This window comes from Pongo pygmaeus, chromosome 20 (genome assembly GCF_028885625.2).
Source record: "Pongo pygmaeus isolate AG05252 chromosome 20, NHGRI_mPonPyg2-v2.0_pri, whole genome shotgun sequence".
NCBI lineage: Eukaryota > Metazoa > Chordata > Mammalia > Primates > Hominidae > Pongo > Pongo pygmaeus.
The window spans coordinates 53811712-53832139 of record NC_072393.2 but is presented as its reverse complement, the minus strand read 5'-3'; the positions used below and the strand labels follow the sequence as shown (position 1 = coordinate 53832139).

At 54.4% G+C, this 20428-nt stretch overlaps 1 protein-coding gene and 1 non-coding gene across 2 annotated transcripts; both read right to left on the bottom strand.

The window, feature by feature from the left end:
• Nucleotides 1-7549: 7549 nt before the first annotated feature.
• On the bottom strand, nt 7550-18986 carry NOP53 (NOP53 ribosome biogenesis factor). The gene is made up of 13 exons (XM_054462982.2): nt 18720-18986; nt 17525-17589; nt 14296-14404; nt 13472-13671; nt 13000-13070; nt 11984-12079; nt 9974-10078; nt 9714-9896; nt 9081-9256; nt 8784-8850; nt 8004-8080; nt 7864-7920; nt 7550-7609 (listed from the first exon to the last, which is right to left on the bottom strand). The coding sequence occupies exons 1-13, from the start codon at nt 18941-18943 to the stop codon at nt 7603-7605; spliced, it is 1437 nt and encodes a 478-aa protein (XP_054318957.2). The 5' UTR covers nt 18944-18986; the 3' UTR covers nt 7550-7602.
• LOC129021240 (small nucleolar RNA SNORD23) lies at nt 8644-8753 on the bottom strand. Its single transcript, XR_008495976.1, has one exon. It is a non-coding gene; the product is annotated as a small nucleolar RNA SNORD23 (small nucleolar RNA).
• Nucleotides 18987-20428: the final 1442 nt, after the last annotated feature.

Sequence of the window (20428 nt, the reverse complement as noted above, 5' to 3'; positions counted from 1 at the left end):
ACAGGCACCCGCCACGATGCCCAGCTAATTTTTTGTATTTTTAGTAGAGACGGGGTTTCACCATGTTGGCCAGGTAGTCTCGAACATAGCGCCTAAACAGAAAAAAGAATAAGGAGGAGTCCTCTGACCTCAAGTGATCCGCCCCCCTCAGCCTCCCAAAGCGCTGGGATTACAGGCGTGAGCCACCACGCCCAGTTTTTTTTTTTTGGTTTTTTTTTTGTTTTTAAATAGAGACAGGAGTCTGGGTGTGATAGCTCACGCCTTTAATCTGGTACTTGGGAGGCTGAGGCAGGAGGATCACTTGAGTCTAGGAGTTGGAGACCAGCCTGGGCAACACGGCAAGACCCCATCTCCACAAAAAATACAAAAATTAGCCAGGCATGATGGCATGCACCTGTGGTTCCAGCTACTTGGGAGGCTGAGGTGGGGGGATCACCGGAGCCTGGGGAGGTGGTGCTTGCAGTGAACCATGATCGCACCACTGCACTCCAGCCTGGGCGACAGAGCAAGACCCTGTCTCCAAAAAAAAAAACAACAAAAACTGCAATGCATGATTGTCTCTAGCGTCTAAATGGAAACCACTTCATGTGTCTTACAGGGAATTCGGTGCTTACAAAATCATGGGAAGCTGGCCAGGCGCGGTAGCTCACGCCTGTAATCCCAGCACTTTGGGAGGCTGAGGCGGGCGGATCACGAGGTCAGGAAATCGAGACCATCCTGGCTAACACGGTGAAACTCTGTCTCTACTTTAAAAAAATAGAAAAAATTAGCCGGGCGCGGTGGCACGCATCTGTGGTCCCAGCTACTCGGGAGGCTGAGGCAGAATGGCGTGAACCAGGGAGGTGGAGCTTGCAGTGATGCAGTGAGCCAAGATCGTGTCACTGCACTCCAGCCTGGGCGACAGAGCCAGACTCCGTCTCAAAAAAAAAAAAAAAAATCATGGGAAGCAGAAGCAGCAGCTCTAGGCCAAGCCCTCAGAAATGACACCCAGGACAGAGTCTCGCTCTGTCCCCCAGGCTGGAGGGCAGTGGTGGGATCTCGGCTCACTGCAACCTCTGCCTCCACTGAACTGACCCACCAGGGGCACTGCTGCCTCTGGTTACGCTGCTGCAACTGCTCGGTTCAAGGACGCCAGGCCCAGCTGCGATTCTGGGATCACTCCTGCCGTCCACACCTCACAGGGTGTCTCTAATTGTTGGCACTGAATTCTCATCCAGAATCCCAGCTGCTGGGGTGTCTGGGAAATACAGATGTTGCTTCTAACCTCTGATGAGAGGATGGAGGGAGGTCACCCCGCCCACCCAGCACCCACCACCACGAAGAGCGTGGGAGCATGTGGAGAGGACACACAGAAAAGCGGATCTAAGGAAGAAAATAAAAATCTCCCAGGCAGGGCGCGGTGGCTCACACCTGTAATCCCAGCACTCTGGGAGGCCGAGGCGGGTAGATCACCTGAGGTCAGGAGTTTGAGACCAGCCTGGCCAACATGGCAAAACCCAGTCTCTACCAAAAATACAAAAATTAGCCGGGCGTGGTGACACGTGCCTATAATCCCAGCTACTTGGGGGGCTGACGCAGGAGAATCGCTTGAACCCGGGAGGCAGAGGTTGCAGTGAGCCAAGATCGTGCCACTGCATTCCAGCCTGGACGACAGAGCAAGACTCCATCTCAAAAAGAAAAACAAAGGAAGAAACCTTTGGATTCCTTTTTTTTCTTTTTTAAAGTTTGCTCCATAACAGATAACTTGGGGCCTGGCTCAGTGGCTCACACCTGTAATCCCAGCACTTTGGGAAGCCGAGGTGGGTGGATCACTTGAGGTCAGGAGTTTGAGACCAGCCTGAGCCACATGGCAGAACCCTGTCTCTACTAAAAATACAAAAAGAAAAAAATTAGCCAGGTATGGTGGCGTGGGCCTGTAAGTCTCAGCGACTCAGGCGGCTGAGTTCAGGGGATCACTTGAGCCCAGGAGGTTGAGGCTACAGTGAGCTGAGACACAGCCACTGTGCTCCAGCCTGGGCAACAGAATGAGACCCTTTCTCATCAAAAAAAAAAAAAAAGGAAATGCTGGAAAAAAGAATAAGGACAAGGAGTCTCTGAAATCCTCCCACTCAGGAGACATGGCATGGGGGTTTGTCTGATGAACGCCAGCATGGACGGCAGCAGATCCTGTTTGTTTTTTCCCACAAAGCATTCAAACGCAAACACCTCCCAGTGGCTGCAGGCACTTGCGACCCGTCGACCCGTCGTCGGTTAATGGCCACAGAGGTGGCGCCCGCGTGGCCAGGGCCCGCCCCTGTGTCCATGACCACACTTCCTCCCATTCTGCAGAACGCTCTCAAGGACCAGCCTGTGCAAAATGCTCTTCCCCAACTTCCGGCTGTTTCTGTAGGCCACGTTCCCAAGCGTGCAATCACTGCGTCAAAGGGTCAGAGCATTTGGGAGGAGCCTCTGGCACAAATTGCAAGTTTCTGCATCTTTTTAAAATCATCTTCCCCCACCCTAACATTGTTATAACAGCAAATGCTCACCTAGAGCTTCCCCTGTGCCAGGGCCTGTTCTGATCACTTTCACAGGCAGACTCACTTACTTATAATAATCCACAACAAGATAAGTACTACTGTTATGTCCCTTTTACAGACACGACACTGAGGCACAGAAAGGTTGAGTAACCTGCACAACATCACACAGCCTATATGTAACACAGTGGGTCTGAAATCAGGACACGGACTCCATCATGCTCTTCACAACTCCATACTGCTGCCTACAAATGGTCTTTTTTTTAAAGAGACAGGGTGGCAGAGGTTGCAGTGAGCCGAGATTGCACCACTGCACACTAGCCTGGGTGACAGAGCGAGACTCCACCTCAAAAAGAAAAAAAAAAAAGAAACAGGGTCTCACTCTGTTGCCCAGGCTGACTCCGTGCAGTGGCACGATCAGAGTTTACTGCAGCCTCCAACTCTTGGGCTCAAGAGACCCTCCCACTAAAAATACAAAAGTTAGCCAGGTGTGGTGGTGGGCGCCTGTAGTCCCAGCTACTTGGCAGGCTGAGGCAGGAGGATGGCGTGAACCCGGGAGACGGAGCTTGCAGTAAGCTATCGCGCCACTGCACTCCAGCCTGGGTGACAGAGCAAGACTCCAGAGACTCCATCTCAAAAAAAAAAAAAAAAAAAAAAAAGAGGGTGGCAGAGGTTGCAGTGAGCCGGGATTGTGCACCATTGCACTCCAGCCTGGGTGACAGAGCAAGACTCCACTTCAAAAAGAAAAAAAAATAGACAGGGTCTCACTCTGTTGCCCAGGCTGGAGTACAGTGGAACAATCATAGTTTACTGCAGCCTCCTTGAAGTCCTGGGCTCAAGAGATCCTCCCACCTCAGCCTCCTGAGTAGCTGGGACTATGGGCACATGCCATTATGCCCAGCTAATTTTTTTCTTTTAGAGATGGGGTCTTGCTATGTTGCCCAGGCTGGTCTCACTCCTGGCCTCAAGCAATCCTCCCATCTCAGCCTCCTGAAGGGCTGGGATGACAGTGAGCCGCCACACTCATCTGGTCTCCATCCTTTTAAAAAGCAAAGTCATACCCATGCCACAGCATAGATGTATAGAGGTATCATTTGTTCAGCTGTTCTCCAACTGCTGGGTAGTCCTTCCAATATTTTTCTATCACAATCAGAGGCAGATCCAGATTTTGTGGTGCCTGAAGCATTTTTTTTTTTTTCTTTTTTTTTTTGAGATGGAGTCTCACTCTGTTGCCTAGGCTGGAATGCCATGGCATGATCTTGGCTCACTGCAACCTCCACCTCCCGGGTTCAAGCAATTCTCCTGCCTCAGCCTCCCGAGTAGCTGGGACTACAGGCACGCGCCACCACGCCCAGCTAATTTTTTTGTATTTTTAGTAGAGACAAGGTTTCACCATGTTGGCCAGGCTGGTCTCGAACTCCTGACCTTGTGATCCGCCTACCTCGGCCTCCCAAAGTGCTGGGATTACAGGTGTGAGCCATCACACCTGAGTTCTGTACTTTTAAACTTTTCTCTTGAGGTAAAATTCAGACGTGAAATGCAGTTTCTGTGCAGTGAGGCACACAAACGCTTTTTCTGTGGATTCCCCATTTCGCACATGGGAACAGATGCATTTCCCCAGGCAATTAAATACCAAGGACTTCCTGAGGACACTGAATGTCCAGGCTACCGAGTTTGTCCTTGAATGGCTGTGAACACCCTCACCCCTGGGTATCCAGGAGTGTGCCCGACGCCCCAGTGGCTGTCTCCAGGCATTAAGAGCTTCCTCCCCATTTCCAGCAGTTTCCTTCAGTCACCCGAGAGCAGAGTCACTGGGCCAGAGGCTGGCCGCCTTGGCAGGTGGCGTTTCTCTTTTTCCTGAGACGGAGTTTCACTCTTGTTGCCCAGGCTAGAGTGCAATGGTGCAATCTCAGCTCACTGCAACCTCCACCTCTCAGGTTCAAGTGATTCTCCTGCCTTAGCCTCCCGAGTAGCTGGGACTACATACGGGCGCGTGCCACCACGCCCAGCTAATTTTTGTATTTTTTAGTAGAGACGGGGTTTCGCCATGTTGGTCAGGCTGGTCTCGAACTCCTGACCTCAGGTGATCTACCCACCTCCACCTCCCAAAGCGCTGGGATTACAGGTGTTGAGCCACTGTGCCCAGACTCATTTTTACCTCTCCCTACTGCTCTGTCGTCCACACATTGACCCCCCACCACTCCCAACACACACACAGCTGTTTTCCTATCTGCAGAACACCTCTTTTTATTTAATACGGGAGGGGGAAGAACAGCAGAAATAGCTCCTTAAAGCCTTGTTCTATGGCATATGGTGGGGAGGTGGGAAGTTCTGATGTAAGTCTCTCCCTTCTATTTCTTTAATTTTATTTTATTATTTTTTGAGATGGAGTCTCACTCTGTCGCCCAGGCTGGAGTACAATGGCACGATCTCGGCTCACTGCCACCCTCTCCCTCCCGAGTTCAAACAATTCTCCTGCCTCAGCCTCCCAAGTAGCTGGGACTACCAGCACACGCCACCACACTCAGCTACTTTTTTAGTACTTTTAGTAGAGATGGGGTTTCTCCATGTTGGTCAGGCTGGTCTTGAACTCCTGACCTCAGGTGATCCACCCGCCTCGGCCTCCCAAAGTGCTGGGATTACAGGCATGAGCCACCATGCCCGGCCTCATTCATTTCTTTTATAAACTGCCTGCTCTATTTTTATAAACATTTTGTCATAGAGAAACCTTCTCAAAGGCCATAGTATAAAATGGAGAAAGACCAACAGAAAACGTAACACTGAACACTTCTTCCTGACAAAAGACACCACATACAAAGTCAAAAGTCAAAAGCAGCCTAGGGGAAATGTTTGACATGTATGACAGACTGTGGATCCACAATAAATAAAGAGCTACTACAAATAAACAAGAAAATGACAACTGACGCAGGAGGAAAATGGTCAAAAGGTTTGTACCAGCACAGAAGGGGACTATGAATGGTCAGTAATCATACAAGGAGATGTTTAAGACAGGCACAGTGGCTCATGCCTGTAGTCCCAGCACTTTGGGAGGCCAAGGTGGGTGGATCATTTGAGGTCAGGAGTTTGAGGCCAGCCTGGGCAGCATGGCGAATCCCCGTCTTTAATAAAAATATAAAAGTAGCCAGGCATGGCGGCATGTGCCTGTAATCCCAGCTACTTGGGGCGGGGGGGGGGGGGGCGGGGGGGGGGGGGGGCTGAGGTGGGAGGATCACGAGCCCAGGAGGTCAAGGCTGCAGTGAGCCAAGAAGCTGGGATTGCACCATTGCACTCCCGCCTGGGGAACCCTACTTCAAAAAAAAAAAGATGTTCAACCTCACTGATAACCAGGCACAATCAAATAAAAATAGTGGGATCACACCGTAGCAAAGCTACATGGCAACAGGCAGGCTCCTCCTACGCTACCAGAGTAAAAATCAGCACAGCCTGTTGGGAGAACAATTGGATTGAACCTATCAAATGACGTGTTACAGATACATGTATCCTTCAGCCCAGATTCACTTCCAGGTACTTAACTACAGATGCAAGTAAAAAGGCACGTGGACAAAGACATGGTTTCAGTTTCCTTAGGAGGAGCCACACTGGCCTGGTTAAGAAACACAAGGCACACCCAAGTAACGCGATTCCACACAGCCACAAAACAGGAGGAAGCAGCTCTGTACAGACACAGAATGACCTCCAAGATGCACGGACAGCAAGCTGCAGAATCACGCACACTGTGATCCTAAGACACTGAAAAAAACAGTTCTAGCCTCACAAATACATGTGTGAAATTTATGTTAGTTTTTTGGGGGGTGGGAGGTTGAGACAGGGTGCTCTTTGTCATCCAGGATAGAGTGCAGTGGTGCAATCTGAGCTCACTGTAGCCTCCACCTCCCAGGCTCAAGGGATTCTCCTACCTCAGCCTCCCCAGGAGCTGGGACTACAGGTGCACACCATCATGCCCGGCTAATCGATTACGTAATTTAATAGAATCACACAGGGAGCATAATCACTCACACCACACTGCAGTGACTACTTGACAGGCAGCTCCAGAAAAGGGGCGTGGATGTGACTGGAGGGCAAAGGTCAACAGTGACAGACACGTTTTGACAATGATTTACAGTGAGAATAAGTTCTTCATTTCTTGTAAAGATTTTAAAAACATGTTTTCAAAATAGGCATAGAAAGCAGGAAAATTACGTCATTTTATGTGCCTCAGTTTCCTCACCTTTGTCACTTAAGTTTTTGATACAGGTCTCCCTCTGTCACCCAGGCTACAGTACAATGGTGTGATTATGGCTCACTGCAGCCTCCACCTCCCAGGCTCAGGTGATCCTCCCACCTCAGCCTCCTCAGTAGCTGCGACCATAGCTGCATCCCACCACACCCAGCTAATTTTTGGTAGAGATAGGGTCTGGCTATGTTGCCCAGGCTGGTCTCAAACTCCTGGGCTCAAGTGATCTGCCCGCCTCAGCCTCCCAAAGTGATGGGATTACAGGAGTGAACCACTGTGCCCAGCCCTGTTTCCTCACCTTTAAAATGGGAGTAAGTACAGCCCTCATTGATTGGGCCGCTGTGAGTTCAGTGAGTGAATCCACCTGCTTAAATCTGATAGCAGGTGTTCTATCGGCAGAGATCAGCTGCCGCCACTCCTTCTATCAGTGTGGCGAGAGCTGCTATGTCACCCGCAGCAGAGGGACCTGGGCTATTCTCCATGTCAGAATCCAGTGGGGGAACCTCCTCCTCACCTCTGCTTCACCTCCCACCTCCGGCCAGGCCATAAGCCCTGCGCCCTCTGCCTGCTGGCTTTTTAGGATCTGCCCAGGCTTGGAAGGGCTGCCAACTTCACAGCTATTGGACAGACCACGATCCAGGCGGCTGACAACCTCTTCGGACACACCCTAGGCCCTCACCAGGCTCTGGCGGTGAGTTCTGGCACCTACATGCTTGTGCGCCATGGGGGGACACACAGAGTCTGCACCCGGGAGCAGCTGCCCGCAGGAGGCACACAAGCCACACGTGGAGCCCACTGATTAGCCAGAAGGGACTTTTTATTGAAGGGCGAGGCTCCAGCATCTGATGGCAGCTACAACCTGGGGACAGAGGAGAGGGGCTGAGGGTGGGTGAGAGGGTGCCCCATAACCCCTGCCGACCTGACACCCCCTGCCTTTCAGTTTCCCTTTGGGGGCCCTCCCAACCCCGCTCTGGTTTCAGGGCCTCTTCTGGGCACAGCCAAGGGGGTGTAGCTCAGCCACTGGCCACACTCTGGGAGGAGCCCTGGGACTCGGTGGGCACCATGGGGTGGGAGAAGGGCTCCCTTCCTTGCGCCGAAGCCGGGTGGACTCACTTGATCTCGCGGAACGCCCGCTTCTCCACCAGCTTCACCTTGTACTTGCGTTTGAACCTGGAGCAGGGACAATGCAGCAATCAGTGCCTGGCGCCAATCCCAGATGCCCTCCCCCCACAGCAGCCCCGGCCGCCCCTTACTTGGCTCTCTCTCGAGGCTCGATCATATTCCTCCTCTGGAAGCTCTTGAACCGGTCTCGAAGGATGTTGCCCTCGGGCTGCAGGACAGAGAGGGAGGCCTCAGTAGGGCCTGGCAGAAGCCCAAGGGCCTGGATCTCTCCTCTGGGTCCTGGCAGGGCTCAGCCCCATGCAGTCTCCCCAGGGCAGCCTGTGGGCACCAGGGACTCAGCCTGGCCCTCAGCTGCTGGGGCTCAGCATTGGGATGACAGCCACCAACCCACGGCCATCTCTAAGCTGGGCTTGGAGGAGTCACGGGAAGTGGGCTGGTGACGACACAGAAAAGGGGACAGCAAGGGCAAATGCTGGATCAGAGGGAGAAGGTGCAGTCCACTCATGAACACAGCTGGCTGGAGCTTCACGGCTGGGTCGGCCTAGGTGTGTGGCTGACAGAGGAGCTGGGCTTCCTCAGGGGCACTGGGGAGCCACAACAGGTTCTGAGCAGGGGAGGGACAGGGTTGGTTCTGAGCTTCAGGAAGGTCCCTCTAGTCCTAAAGGTGACCAGGACTGCAACAGGGACCAGCTGGAAGGAAAGGCCTTCTTAGGGTCCCAGACTCAAACCCTAGCCTGGCCCCTCACCCTGGGATTCCATCCCAGCATCCCGTGCCCTCAGCCCCCGGGCATTGGCCCCACTGGCCCAGCCCAGGGGCAGCCATGGTGTCGCCCATAGCCCCTGGGGGGCACGGGGAGCAAGGATGGTGTCATCACTGGGCACGGGGCTCCACGGCAGCACACAATGGGCACCTTCAGGGTCCTGAGCGAGTCCGTCAGCTCCGAGCTCAGCTGCACGTCAATGTCAGGTGCCTGGTACCTGCAGAACAGGGTGGGTGTTCAGAAATATCACCCGCGCGGGGCCCAAGACACCCAGTCCAAAGCCCCATCCTGGAAAAGAAGGGGCCTCTGAGAATGTGGGGTTTTGTGGGGGAAGAGGTGGTCTCCTGGTGGGGGATGGGCAGTTCCTGAACAAAGGCAGAAAGGTGTCAGGACCTGGGACCTGGCCCCCTCCCCAGCCTCTCCCAGAACCCCCTGCCTGATTCTCACTTGAGCCGCCCCAGCCTTCGGGGCTTGTCAGCCTCGGCCTCCTGCCGCGCCTGCCGCTGCCTCCGCCGCCGCGCCAGCTCCGCCAGCCTCAGGGCCACCTGGGCCTTGATCCCGCGCAGCCGGAACAGCTCCTGGTGCCGGAGCCGGGCGGCCAGCAACGCGGCCTGCTGTACCCGCTGTGGAGACAGGGGAGGGTCAGGGCCCAGGCGAGTGCTGCCCACCCACGGAGGCCTTCTCCGTACACAGGGAACCTTCCCTGCGCAAACCTGCCTGTCCCCATAGGCCCTTCCTGACCACATCCCATCAGCAGCCCCTCCAGTGCCTTCTCAGCAGCTGTTTGCTGAAGCCCCTTTGTCATCCATCTCCCCTGCTCTGCGGTGCAGAAACCTCCCCCGACCCCGGCCCTCAAACAGAAGTGCCAGGGACCCTGCCCCACCCCAGCCCAGAGCCCTGCCTGGAAGAGGCTGGGAAATGAGTCTCAGCTGTGAGGATCCCAAACCGCCCAAACCACAGGCCACACGCGGGGCCTGGGGTGGGCAGGCTGCCCGCAGCACCCAGGGCAGCCCATGGGTGGGAGGAAGGAAGGAAGGGGGCGAGGCATCAGAGACAGTCCCCACCGGCCCAGGCGCTCACCAGCCTGCGCGCAACCTTCTCCCGCCGCCGCTGCTGCTCCGTCTTCTTCTCTGTGGTGGCCAGGCGGGCGGGCATGGGACCGACCTCGGCATCCCCAGCCTCCGGCCCCTCGCCCTGGCCTGGCTCCCCCTCACCATCCGACTCCTCCAGCAGCCCCTCGCACAGCTCCTGGAACGTGGACTCCTGGGGAGGCGGGGTGCAGTGTCAGGGGTGGGTAGGAGGCCCGGGGAGGGGAGGGAGTGGGCAGGTGCGGGGCTCACCTGGGTGGCGGCCTGCTCTGTTGCAGGCAGGGCCAGCTGCCGCTCCAGCTTCTCCGCCTCCTTCTGCCGCTGCAACTCCACCTCGTGGGCCGCTGAGAGCAGGGTCTGTGAGGGGCGGGAGTGAGGATGGGTCCCTGAACCCCTCCTGAGACACTGAGACTAGACCCTCTTACCTCCCATCTGTCCCTCATCCAGTGCCCACGGATCCCGCCCCGGCCCAGGCTTTCCTCCCCACGCCCTGTCTACCAGCACAGCCACCCCGCACAGAGCCGGGGGCACCTCAAACCCTCGCCCTCACACCTGCTCTGCGCGTCTGTGAAGGCAGTCTGACCTGTACGCTTCACTTTTTTTTTTTGAGATAGAGTTTCACTCTTGTTGCCCAGACTGGAGTGCAATGGTGTGATCTCAGCTCACCACAACCCCCGCCTCCTGGGTTCAAACGATTCTCCTGCCTCAGCCTCCCAAGTAGCTACTATTACAGGCATGCGCCACCATACCCGGCTAATTCTGTAATTGTAGTAGAGATGGGGTTTCTCCATGTTGGTCAGGCTGGTCTTGAACTCCTGGCCTCAGGTGGTCCACCCACCTAGGCCTCACAAAGTGCTGGGATTACAGGTGTGAGCCACCACACCCGGCCCACGGTTTCATTTATGTGAATTGGTCAGGGTGGGCCAGTCCCTGAGACAGGAAGCCTGGCATCTGCCTAAGACCACACGAGATAGGGAATTGGGAGGTGACGGCTGACATGTGTGAGGTTTCCTTTACGGACAGTGAAAATGTTCTAAACTTGACTGCGGGGATGGTTACACAATGGTCACTAAAAGCCACTGAATCACATCCTCTAACTAGGCTGACCGTATGGTAAGTGAATTTTATCTCTTCGAAGTAGTTCTGTACAAATCTAGAAGTAACTATCTGATGTCCAAACCCCCTCCCACATCTGGTCCAGGAACAGATGGCAGTGAGCGGCACTCTCATCTCTTCAACAGTGAGCACACTGTTGCTTTTTTCCACAGACTTTTCTCTACCAGATGAGGAAGCTGCCTCTGTTCCTGGCTAGCTATCTCCTGCTTATGAATGCTGAACACGATTCGGACAAGCATTCTGCATCTACCGCAAACATCTCAGCATCTCTCCAGTCACGTGACCCCATGAGGAGTGTTCCTCGAGGGAGGGTTGTGGTTGTTTTTTGAGAGTCTCGCTCTGTTACACAGGCTGGAGTGCCATGGTGCGATCATAGCTAACTGCAGCCTGGACCTCCTGGGTTCAAGCAATCCTCCCACCTCAGCCTCCCGAGCAGTTGGGACCACAGGCGCGTGCTGCCACACCCTGCTAATTTTCTTTATTTAGTAGAGACAGGGTTTCACCATGTTGGTCAGGCTGGTCTCCAACTCCTGACCTCAAATGATCCGTCTGCCTCAGCCTCCCAAAGTGCTGGGATTACAGGTGTGAGGCACTGCACCCGACCAAGGGAGGGGTTTTTGTCCCCTTTGTCCACAGCATCTGTGCCCAACAGATGCCTGCCAAATGCACAGTGGCTCCAGCCAGACTTTCCCATCGCTGAGCTAGCCTCACCCGTGAGTAACTGTCACTTGACTGCGAGTGTGCCACCATGTCACCACAGCCTTTTGCATCTGTCCCACAGGCTTCCTGGAAGGCGCCACGGTCTCACTCAACTCTGCCTTTGCAGTGCTGTTCCCGCCACCTGGAAAACCCACTCCCCTCCTTCCATTGCAAACCCCTCCCTCAGCCTCTGCCTCGGCTCAGGTGTCCCCTCCTCCAGGGAGCCCTTCCTGACCCCCCAGGCTGGGGCTCCCAGCCCCAACCACTCTACCCATCACTGTCTGGGAACAGGTCTCTTGCACTGGACCATGAGCCCCGTGAGGACAGGCCCAGGGCTGTCTGGGTCACTGGAGTTCCCAGCACCACCCAGCACAGGGAGGAAGCTATTGAAGGCCTGACAGAGAGGCAGAGCCCGCTGAGGAGGGAGGCCTGGACGGGGCGGTGTACCTGGTGGTCTTCAAAGGATGGGTTGTAGGAAGCTCCAGCAGGCGCCACCTCCACGGCGGGTGCCTGGGACGGCTTGGTGTGCAGGCGTTGTGGCCGCTGTGGAGAAAAGGCCGAAGCAGGGTAAGGCCGTGTGCTGGGGCTGCGGGTGACCCAGGACAGTCATGGGGCAGACGCTCCAGGCCTTGCCAGCGGCTGGGTGTGGGAAGAGCTCGAGGGGCATTCAGGTGACTTCAGAGCAAGACTCTGTCTCAGAAAAAGGATAGTAGCCTATCCTCTGCTACCCAGGAGGCTGAGCCCCGGAGATTGTAAGCACCTGGGCTCTAACACTAGGGGTCCAGCAGCTCAAGAGGGAGGAGGCTGCAAATCCAAACTCAAACCCGTGACATTTCTGCCACTTGCCAGCACGGGCTCCACCTTCTCATGCGCTACCTCTTTTAAATTCTCTCCACTGGCCCATGATGTAAGTACAATTTCATCTGTATTTTATTTTATTTTTTTTTGAGACGGAGTTTCGCTCTTGTTGCCCAGGCTGGAGTGCAGTGGCGTGATCTCGGCTCACTGCAACCTCCACCTCCCTGGTTCAAGCGATTCTCCTGCCTCAGCCTCCCTAGTAGCTGGGACTACAGGCATGTGCCACCCGCCCGGCCAATTTTTTTTGCATTTTTAGTAGAGACAGGGTTTCACCACATTGGTCAGGCTGGTCTCAAACCCCCAACCTCAGGTGATCCAACTGTCTCAGCCTCCCGAAGTGCCGGGATTACAGGCGTGAGCCACCATGCCTGGCCCTCATCTGCATTTTAGAGGAAGATACAGGTCGCACAAAGGTTAGACCACCTTCCCAGGATCAGTCAGCACTGGAGCTGGGACAGGAATCCCAACCACCTGGCTCCAGCATAGCGTTCTCGGCCACTGGGATGGAAGGGCTCTGAGACTGAGACTGTACTGCAGGAACACAGAGCAGCTCCCGGCCCTCCTCACCCTCCCATCACCCAGGATGCTCTTCCCACACGTCTCACCTTCACTCCTTTCTTCTTGGTCTGCTCCAGGAAAAACTCATCCTGGCCAACCAACGGCCTGTCCAGGGGGTCTGTGGATACAGCGAGGGGAGCTGCTGGGACAGTCCCAGCATGGAAGAGGCACCAAAGGCTCCCCCTCATCCCTCCACATTTCAAAAAGGTGACTCTGAAGCTCAGGCAAGGGAAGGACTGATTCTAGACCCCAAGGGCCTTGATCACTAGGACAAAACTGTGTCTGGACAGGTTCAGAAAGTGGAGGAGACCAAAGCTGAAGGCAGGAGCCTCACAACTCAGGAAAGGAAAAGCACGAGTGGGAAACGGCCGCCCCTTCAGGATGCGCAACTCTGAGGGGAGGTCACCAAAGCACCCACAGAGCACTCCCTTTCACACTGTACTCTCGTGCAGTGCACAACACACGCAACTGCACATGGCAGTCCTGTCCCCGTTCATAGGTGACAGCAGGGTCACTCACTGTCTGAGGCCCAGAGGTCGTAGAAGGGCCGTTCCACGGTGTCCTGGGGCCCGGGCTTGGCCCTGGCCGCTGGAGGGTTGAGGAGCCGGGCCTGGGCCCTGCGCACCTCCCGGGGCAGCTCGCCCTGCTTGGCCAGCTTCTCCCATAGCTGCTCCTTCCGCCTGAGCTTCTTGGCGTTGGGGACCTGGTGGGCGAGGACGCTGGTCGGGGAGAGGCGGCACAAGCGCCGCAGGTGAGGTGGCAGCCTGAATGGCAGCCGAGCCTCCTCCCTGTCAGGCTTCCTCCACCATTAAGGCAGCTCCAGCACCCCCTCTCCAAAAGGTGGCGCTCCGCCCCCTCTTCAAAGAACTCCTCTCCCCACGTCTGTCTCCAGCCTAGGCCTCCCCTCTGAGCCCCAGACTCAACGAAGCAACAGCCCCATCCTGGACGTACCCCAGGCACCTCACACCACCACGTCAAAACCAACCTCAGCATCACCCGAAATCCCACTCCTCCTCCACATCCCCATCTCAGGGGAAGGCCAGCTGTCCACCCTCTCACCCGCTCATGCCCCAAGACCCACCTGATGTGCCTCCTGAACACGCCTCCCACTCAGCCCCTCCTCTCCAACCCCAAAGCCCCCAGCTGGGTCCAGGCCCCTCCTCACCTGCCTCGGCCCAGCACCAGGGCACCCAGACTCCCTCCCTCCAATCTGCACTCCAAAGCCCAAACCTGACCCCGCCCTACCCTCCAAATGCCCCTCACCTACCACCCCCCAGCCCCGGAAACCCTTTAGGACCAGAGTCTTGCGGGAAAGAAGGGCCCGGGGATGCTGGGACACTCACTCTTTGGGAGCAGGGACTTTGGATGTGTTCTCGAGGATGAGGTCAACCCGAAGGGGTTTCTTGAGAAGCAGTGACTTCTTTTGGACTTTGGTTCTCTTCTTTGTCAGCCCTAAGAGTGGGAAAGAGAACGAGTCAAGGCCTCAGCCCTACCCACTGCCAAAGACCACCCACCCTATTCACCTCCATGGGAGCCATCAGACCTGAATCCTAAGTCACCCCAGGAGACTTAGAGGTCCCCAGGCTCCTACCTGGAGGTAGAGGCCCCTAAGGGTGGGGCCCAAGGTGCCCAAGCCCTGACCCTCCACAACCAAGTACTGGGACAGCAGGAGGCAGGCCCCATGCTGGGGACACGAGGAGTCACGCCCACAGCCACATAGGAGGGTCTCCCAAACAAAGAGGGAAGAGGACCAGGCATGGTGGCTCACGCCTGTAATCCCAGCACTCTGGGAGGCTGAGGTGGGAGGATCGCTTGAGCCCAGGAGTTTAAGGCCAGCCTGAGCAACATAGTGGGATCTCGTCTCAGGGAGAAATAAAAAAAAAGGGAAGAAAGCAAGTGATCAGTTGACACCGAAGCCCAGGGAGGGCCACGGAACTGGACTTGGGACCCAAGACAGCCACTTCTCAGCATAACTTCTAGTTCTCTGGTTTTTACTGTCTTTTTCCTCCCGCAAAGATACCTATGGTTTTTACTTCAAAAGCCTAACAGTTAAAAGCAGTAACTCTACAGCAAAACACCCTAGAATGGAATAATGCCCTTGCACGGACTGTGGGACTTCACACAAGAGGCTTAGCTCCTCCGTGCCCCCAAAATGAGGATGTAGATACCTCCCTCACTAGGCTGTTGTGAAGATGTAATCATTTAAGGCCCACAAAGCACAGGGGTTGACCTGGTTGACTGCTTACAACCACTGTGATCTTCGTCCATGTTTCCTTACTAAAGTGGAACCCATAAACTGCCTCTCTCCTGCCCCCCAAAGAGGCTTCCCACTCACCAAAGCACGCCGATAACTACTTTCCCATCTGTTCATTACAGGCAGGTCACTGACTTACCCTTTACACTCACACACCAGATAACTCACTTCGGTCAAGGCTGACTTCTCTAATAACCACCCCCCCTTTTTTTTTTTTTTTTTTTGAGACAGAGTCTTGTTGCCCAGGCTGGAGTGGAATGCAATGATGCGATCTTGGCTCACTGCAACCTCTGCCTCCCAGGTTCAAGCAACAATCTTGTCTCAGCCTCCCGAGAAGCTGGGATTACAGGCATGTGCCACCACGCTCGGCTAATTTTGTAATCTTAGTAAAGACGGGGTTTCTCCATGTTGGTCAGGCTGGTCTCAAACTCCCGACCTCAGGTGATCCACCCGCGTCAGCCTCCCAAAGTGCTGGGATTACAGGCGTGAGCCACCACGCCCAGCTTGAGACAGAGTCTTGCTCTGTCGCCCAGGCTGAAGTGCAGTGGTATGATCTTGGCTCACTGCAACCTCTGCCTCCTGGGTTCAAGCGCTTCTCAGTAGCTGGGATTACATGCGTGTACCATGACGTCCGGCTAGTTTTTGTATTTTTAGTAGGGACGGGGTTTTGCCATGCTGCCCAGGCTGGTCTCCAACCCCTGACCTCAAGTGATCCACCCCACCTAGGCCTCCCAAAGTGCTGGGCTTACAGCTGTAGGCCACTGCACCCAGACTCTAATAACCACTTTTTACCTGCCTATTGGAAGTCTCCTGTACCTCAGGGCAGCTCCTTCCACTCTATCTGGTCACTGAACCAGGTCCTCTCATTTTCATTAAAACAGACCCTTTGACTGATCTCACACAAGCTCACTCTCTTGCTCATTAAAGCAGATCCCTTCACTTGCTTCCAGGCCGTTCATTAGAGCAGATCATCTGTTCTTAGTTTGTTTTTCTACATATTGAAGTAAACACTATTACTCATCAGAGCAATCCCTCCCTCCTCATCTTGTTTCAGCAGATCCCCACCCTGCATTCTAGCAACTTCAGGCAAGCAAGTTAAGACGTGTGTTACCTGCTCACTAAAGCAGGTCCTCTTGTTCCTATTAAAGCTCATCTTGGCCGGGCGCAGCGGCTCACGCCTATAATCCCAGCACTTTGGAAGGCCAAGGCAGGTGGATCACCTGAGGTCAGGAGTTTGAGACCAGCCTAGCTGACATGATGAAGCCCCATCTCTACTAAAAATACAGAAATTAGCCAGGCTTGACCAGGCGTGGTGGCTCATGCCTGTAATCCCAGCACTTTGGGAGGCCGAGGCGGGCGGATCACCTGAGGTCAGGAGTTCGAGACCAACCTGACCAACATAGAGAAACCCCGTCTCTACTAAAAATACAAAATTAGCCAGGCATGGTGGCGCCTGCCTATAACCCCAGCTACTCAGGAGGCTGAGGCAGGAGAATCGCTTGAACCCGGGAGGTGGAGGTTGCGGTGAGCTGAGATCACGCCATTGCACTCCAGCCTGGGCTCGAAACTCCATCTCAAAAAAAAAAAGAGAAAAGAAAAGAAATTAGCCAGGCTTGATGGTGCAGCCTGCAGTCCCAGCTACTTGAGAGGCTGAGGAAGGAGAATCGCACCACTGTATTCCAGCCTGGATGACAGAGCAAAACTGTCTCAAAAAAATAATAGTAATCCCAGGCTGGAGTTCAGCGGCACGATCTCGGCTCACTGCAACCTCCACCTCCCAGGTTCAAGTGATTCTCCTGCCTCAGCCTCCCAAGTAGCTGGGATTACAGGTGCCCGCCACCACAACTGGCTCATTTTTGTATTTTTAGCAGAGACAGGGTTTCACCATATTGGCCAGGCTGGTCTCGAACTCCTGACCTCAAATGATCTGCCTGCCTGAGCCTCCCAAAGTGCTGGGAATACAGGCGTGACTCACTGCGACCGGCAGGACTGATATGTTTAAGCAGGTCCTTGACTTGCTTTTCTGCAAGCTAAAAAGAGATCCTTTAATGTGTTTCTAACCTGTTCATCAAGGCAGACTCCCAGCAGCTTATCTGTGCATGGAGATCACTGACATCTCAAAAGAAAAACCTGCCTTCTCCAAGTTAGTCTCCAGCTTGCTTTCTGCCCATTTGAGGTCCCCTTGTCTATATTAAGGTTGACCTGTTTCCGCAGATATTTGCCTCCCAAGCTACATCATTAACACAGATCTGAGAGGCTACGGTAAGCTGACTAACAACGAATAACGGCCATTCCACACCACAAAAGCCTCTCCTCACCTTTTTCCTTGGAGCCAGTGTCCACGAAGAAGAGTTTTTCATTTGGGGCCTCTGACAGCAAGCCACTGGGGGACAGAAATGCAGACCATCAGCCAGAGATGTCGGAGAGGAAAGAGATTTAACCTGGCAGGTCCAGCCTTCGTCTTCCGCTTAGTCAAGTCCCGCCACCGGACTCTTCCAGGCTAACGCCTCGCCCAGCAGTTTACAGAACTTAATATTTAGGAAGGACTGCCAGGCGCGGTGGCTCACACCTGTAATCCCAGCACTTTGGGAGGCCCAGGCGGGTGGCTCACCTGAGGTCAGGAGTTCAAGACCAGCCTGGCCAACATGGTGAAACCCTGTCTCTACTAAAAATACAAAAATTAGGCCGGGTGCGGTGGCTCACACCTGTAATCTTAGCGCTTTAGGAGGCCAGGGCGGGTGGATCACCTAAGGTCAGGAGTTCAAGACCAGCCTGGCCAACATGGCAAAACCCTGTCTCTACTAAAAATACAAAAATTAGCCGGACGTTGTGGTGCATGCCTGTAATCCCAGCTACTTGGGAGGCTGAAGCAGAAGAATCACTTGAACCCAGGAGGCAGAGGGTGCAGTGAGCCGAGATCGTGCCATTGCACTTCACCCTGGACTACAGAGAGAGACTCCATCTCAAAAAAAAAAGAAAAGAAAAGAAAAATAGCCGGGCGTGGTGGCGCCCGCCTGAAATCTCAACTACTCAGGAGGCTGAGGCAGGAGAATCGCTTGAGCCTGGGAGGCGGAGGTTGCGGTGAGCTGAGATCGCGCCTACTCCAGCCTGGGCGATAGAGCGAGACTCCGTCTGAAAAACATATATATACACACATACACACATACACACACATACATATTTAGGAAACAGCAAGCTAAGGTGGATGCATGGAACGTATTTATGCTAAAAACTATTCATTGTTTACCTAAAATCCAAATTTAATTGAGCGTCCTGTGTATTTATCTGCTAAATCTGGTAACTCTATCAAGCTCTCCAGCTTCCCACGCTGAGTCCCCTGCCCATGCTCTCCATTTCCTCGGCGGTCTCCGGGACAGGAGCTCCTCAATCCCCAACCCCCGGCCCCCGGCCCCCGACCCCCAGCCCCCGACCCCCGAGCGGTCCACGCAAGCACGCCTGGCCTTGCACCTGGGCGCAGGAACCCCCAGCTCCCGGAATTCCCGCCCCCCGTACCCGCTCGTGCGTTCCTGTAGCCGCACGTCTTCCAGGAACTGGTCAACCTCCAGCCCCAGCGGCTCCTGAGCAAGCCGCCGCCAGCCCCGCTTCTTATTTCTTGGGCCTCGCCGCCGCCGCCTCAGCGCTGGGTCCACCGAAGTGGGCCGCAGCCCCAGGAAACCAGAATCAGCATCGCTTTTCGAGCTGCGCTTCCCACCAACGCCACTGTCTCCTCCCGCCATCTTGTCAAAAGAAAAATTCAGCCGCCGGCGTCCCAAAAAGCCCCTTTGCAGCGTGCGCGCGCAGATTTCCCACCCCCCCCGTGACGTACTTCCTGTGGCAGCCATATTTGTAAAGTAACTGGAGTTGCCAGGAGGCTGCCATCTTGGTAAAGGATAAATGGCTCTTCCTTCCTCCATTCTTTGCAGTGGGATCCGAAGATTCCTAACGGCGGCGGGTGGTAGGAGAGAAACGGGAAGGTTGCTGGTTCTTAGCTTTCGCCCTTAAGCGAACACCTTTCCCGGCCGCCTGGGGTCTTTGCTCAAACCGATTTTTTTCTTTAATAGATAAGGTCTCACTTTGTTGCCCCCAGGCTGGAGTGCAGTGGAAGGGTAATGGCTCACTCTAGCCTCCAACTCCTAAGCTCAGGGATCCTCCTACCTCAGCCTCTCGAGTAGCTGCGACCACAGAAGCGTGCAACCACACGTGGCTAATTTTTTATTTTTATTTTTTGTAGAAATGGAGCCTCCCCATGTTGCCCAGGCTGGTCTCAAACATCTGGTTTGAAGTGATCCTCCTTCCTACGCCTCCCAAAGCGCTGGAATTACGGGCTCACACCACCACTCCCGGTCCAAACTGATGTTTTTTTTTTTTTAAGAGACAAAGGTCTCACTATGTTGTCCAGGCTGGTCTTGAACCCCTGGGCTCGAGTGATTCTCCCCTCCTCAGCCTCCGAAAGTGCTAGGATCACAGATGTGAGCCACCATGCTCGGCCTGATTATTTTTTAATCTCGTTTTCTTAGAAAGTCAGAACCGTCAGTGGCAGATTCTGCACAACACACATTCCAATCTCAGAAGTTTTGTCCTCTCAAATGTTCCAATCCTAGGATCTTAGAAATCAAGTAACTTTCGGAATATCAAAGTTGGAAGCACAGAACATTAGACGAATGTTAGAAACATACACTTTTAGGACCCTAGAAGTGCAGACTCAGAATCATTCATCTTGAGCATGCTACTTCGCTGTGCCTCAGTTTCCTCATCTGTAAAACAAAGATGATAATGGTACATCTGCCTCAAATCATGCAGAAGATTAAACATATGTAAAGCGCTTAAGGCTGCGTCTGGCATCTGAGTGTTAGCTATTGTTACTGCCTTGCCCTCTGAGGCTTCATCTTAGAATCAACTCATCTTTGCTATTTACAAATAAGGAAGGAAGCTCAGAGGCTCTTGGGCCCTGGCAGCCATTCAAAAGGATCCATGGCAGGGCGTGGTGATTCACGCCTGCAATCCCAGCACTTTGGGAGGCCGATGCAGGAGGATCGCTTGAGCCCAGGAATTCAAGACCAGCCTGGGCAACATAGTGAGAGCCTGTGTCTGCCAAAAATTTAAAAATTAGCCAGGCGTGATGGTGTGCGCCTGTAGTCCCAGGTACTCGGGAGGCTGAGGTGGGAGGATCGCTTGAGCCTGGGAGTTGGAGGGTGCGGTGAGCCGTGATTGCACCATTGCAC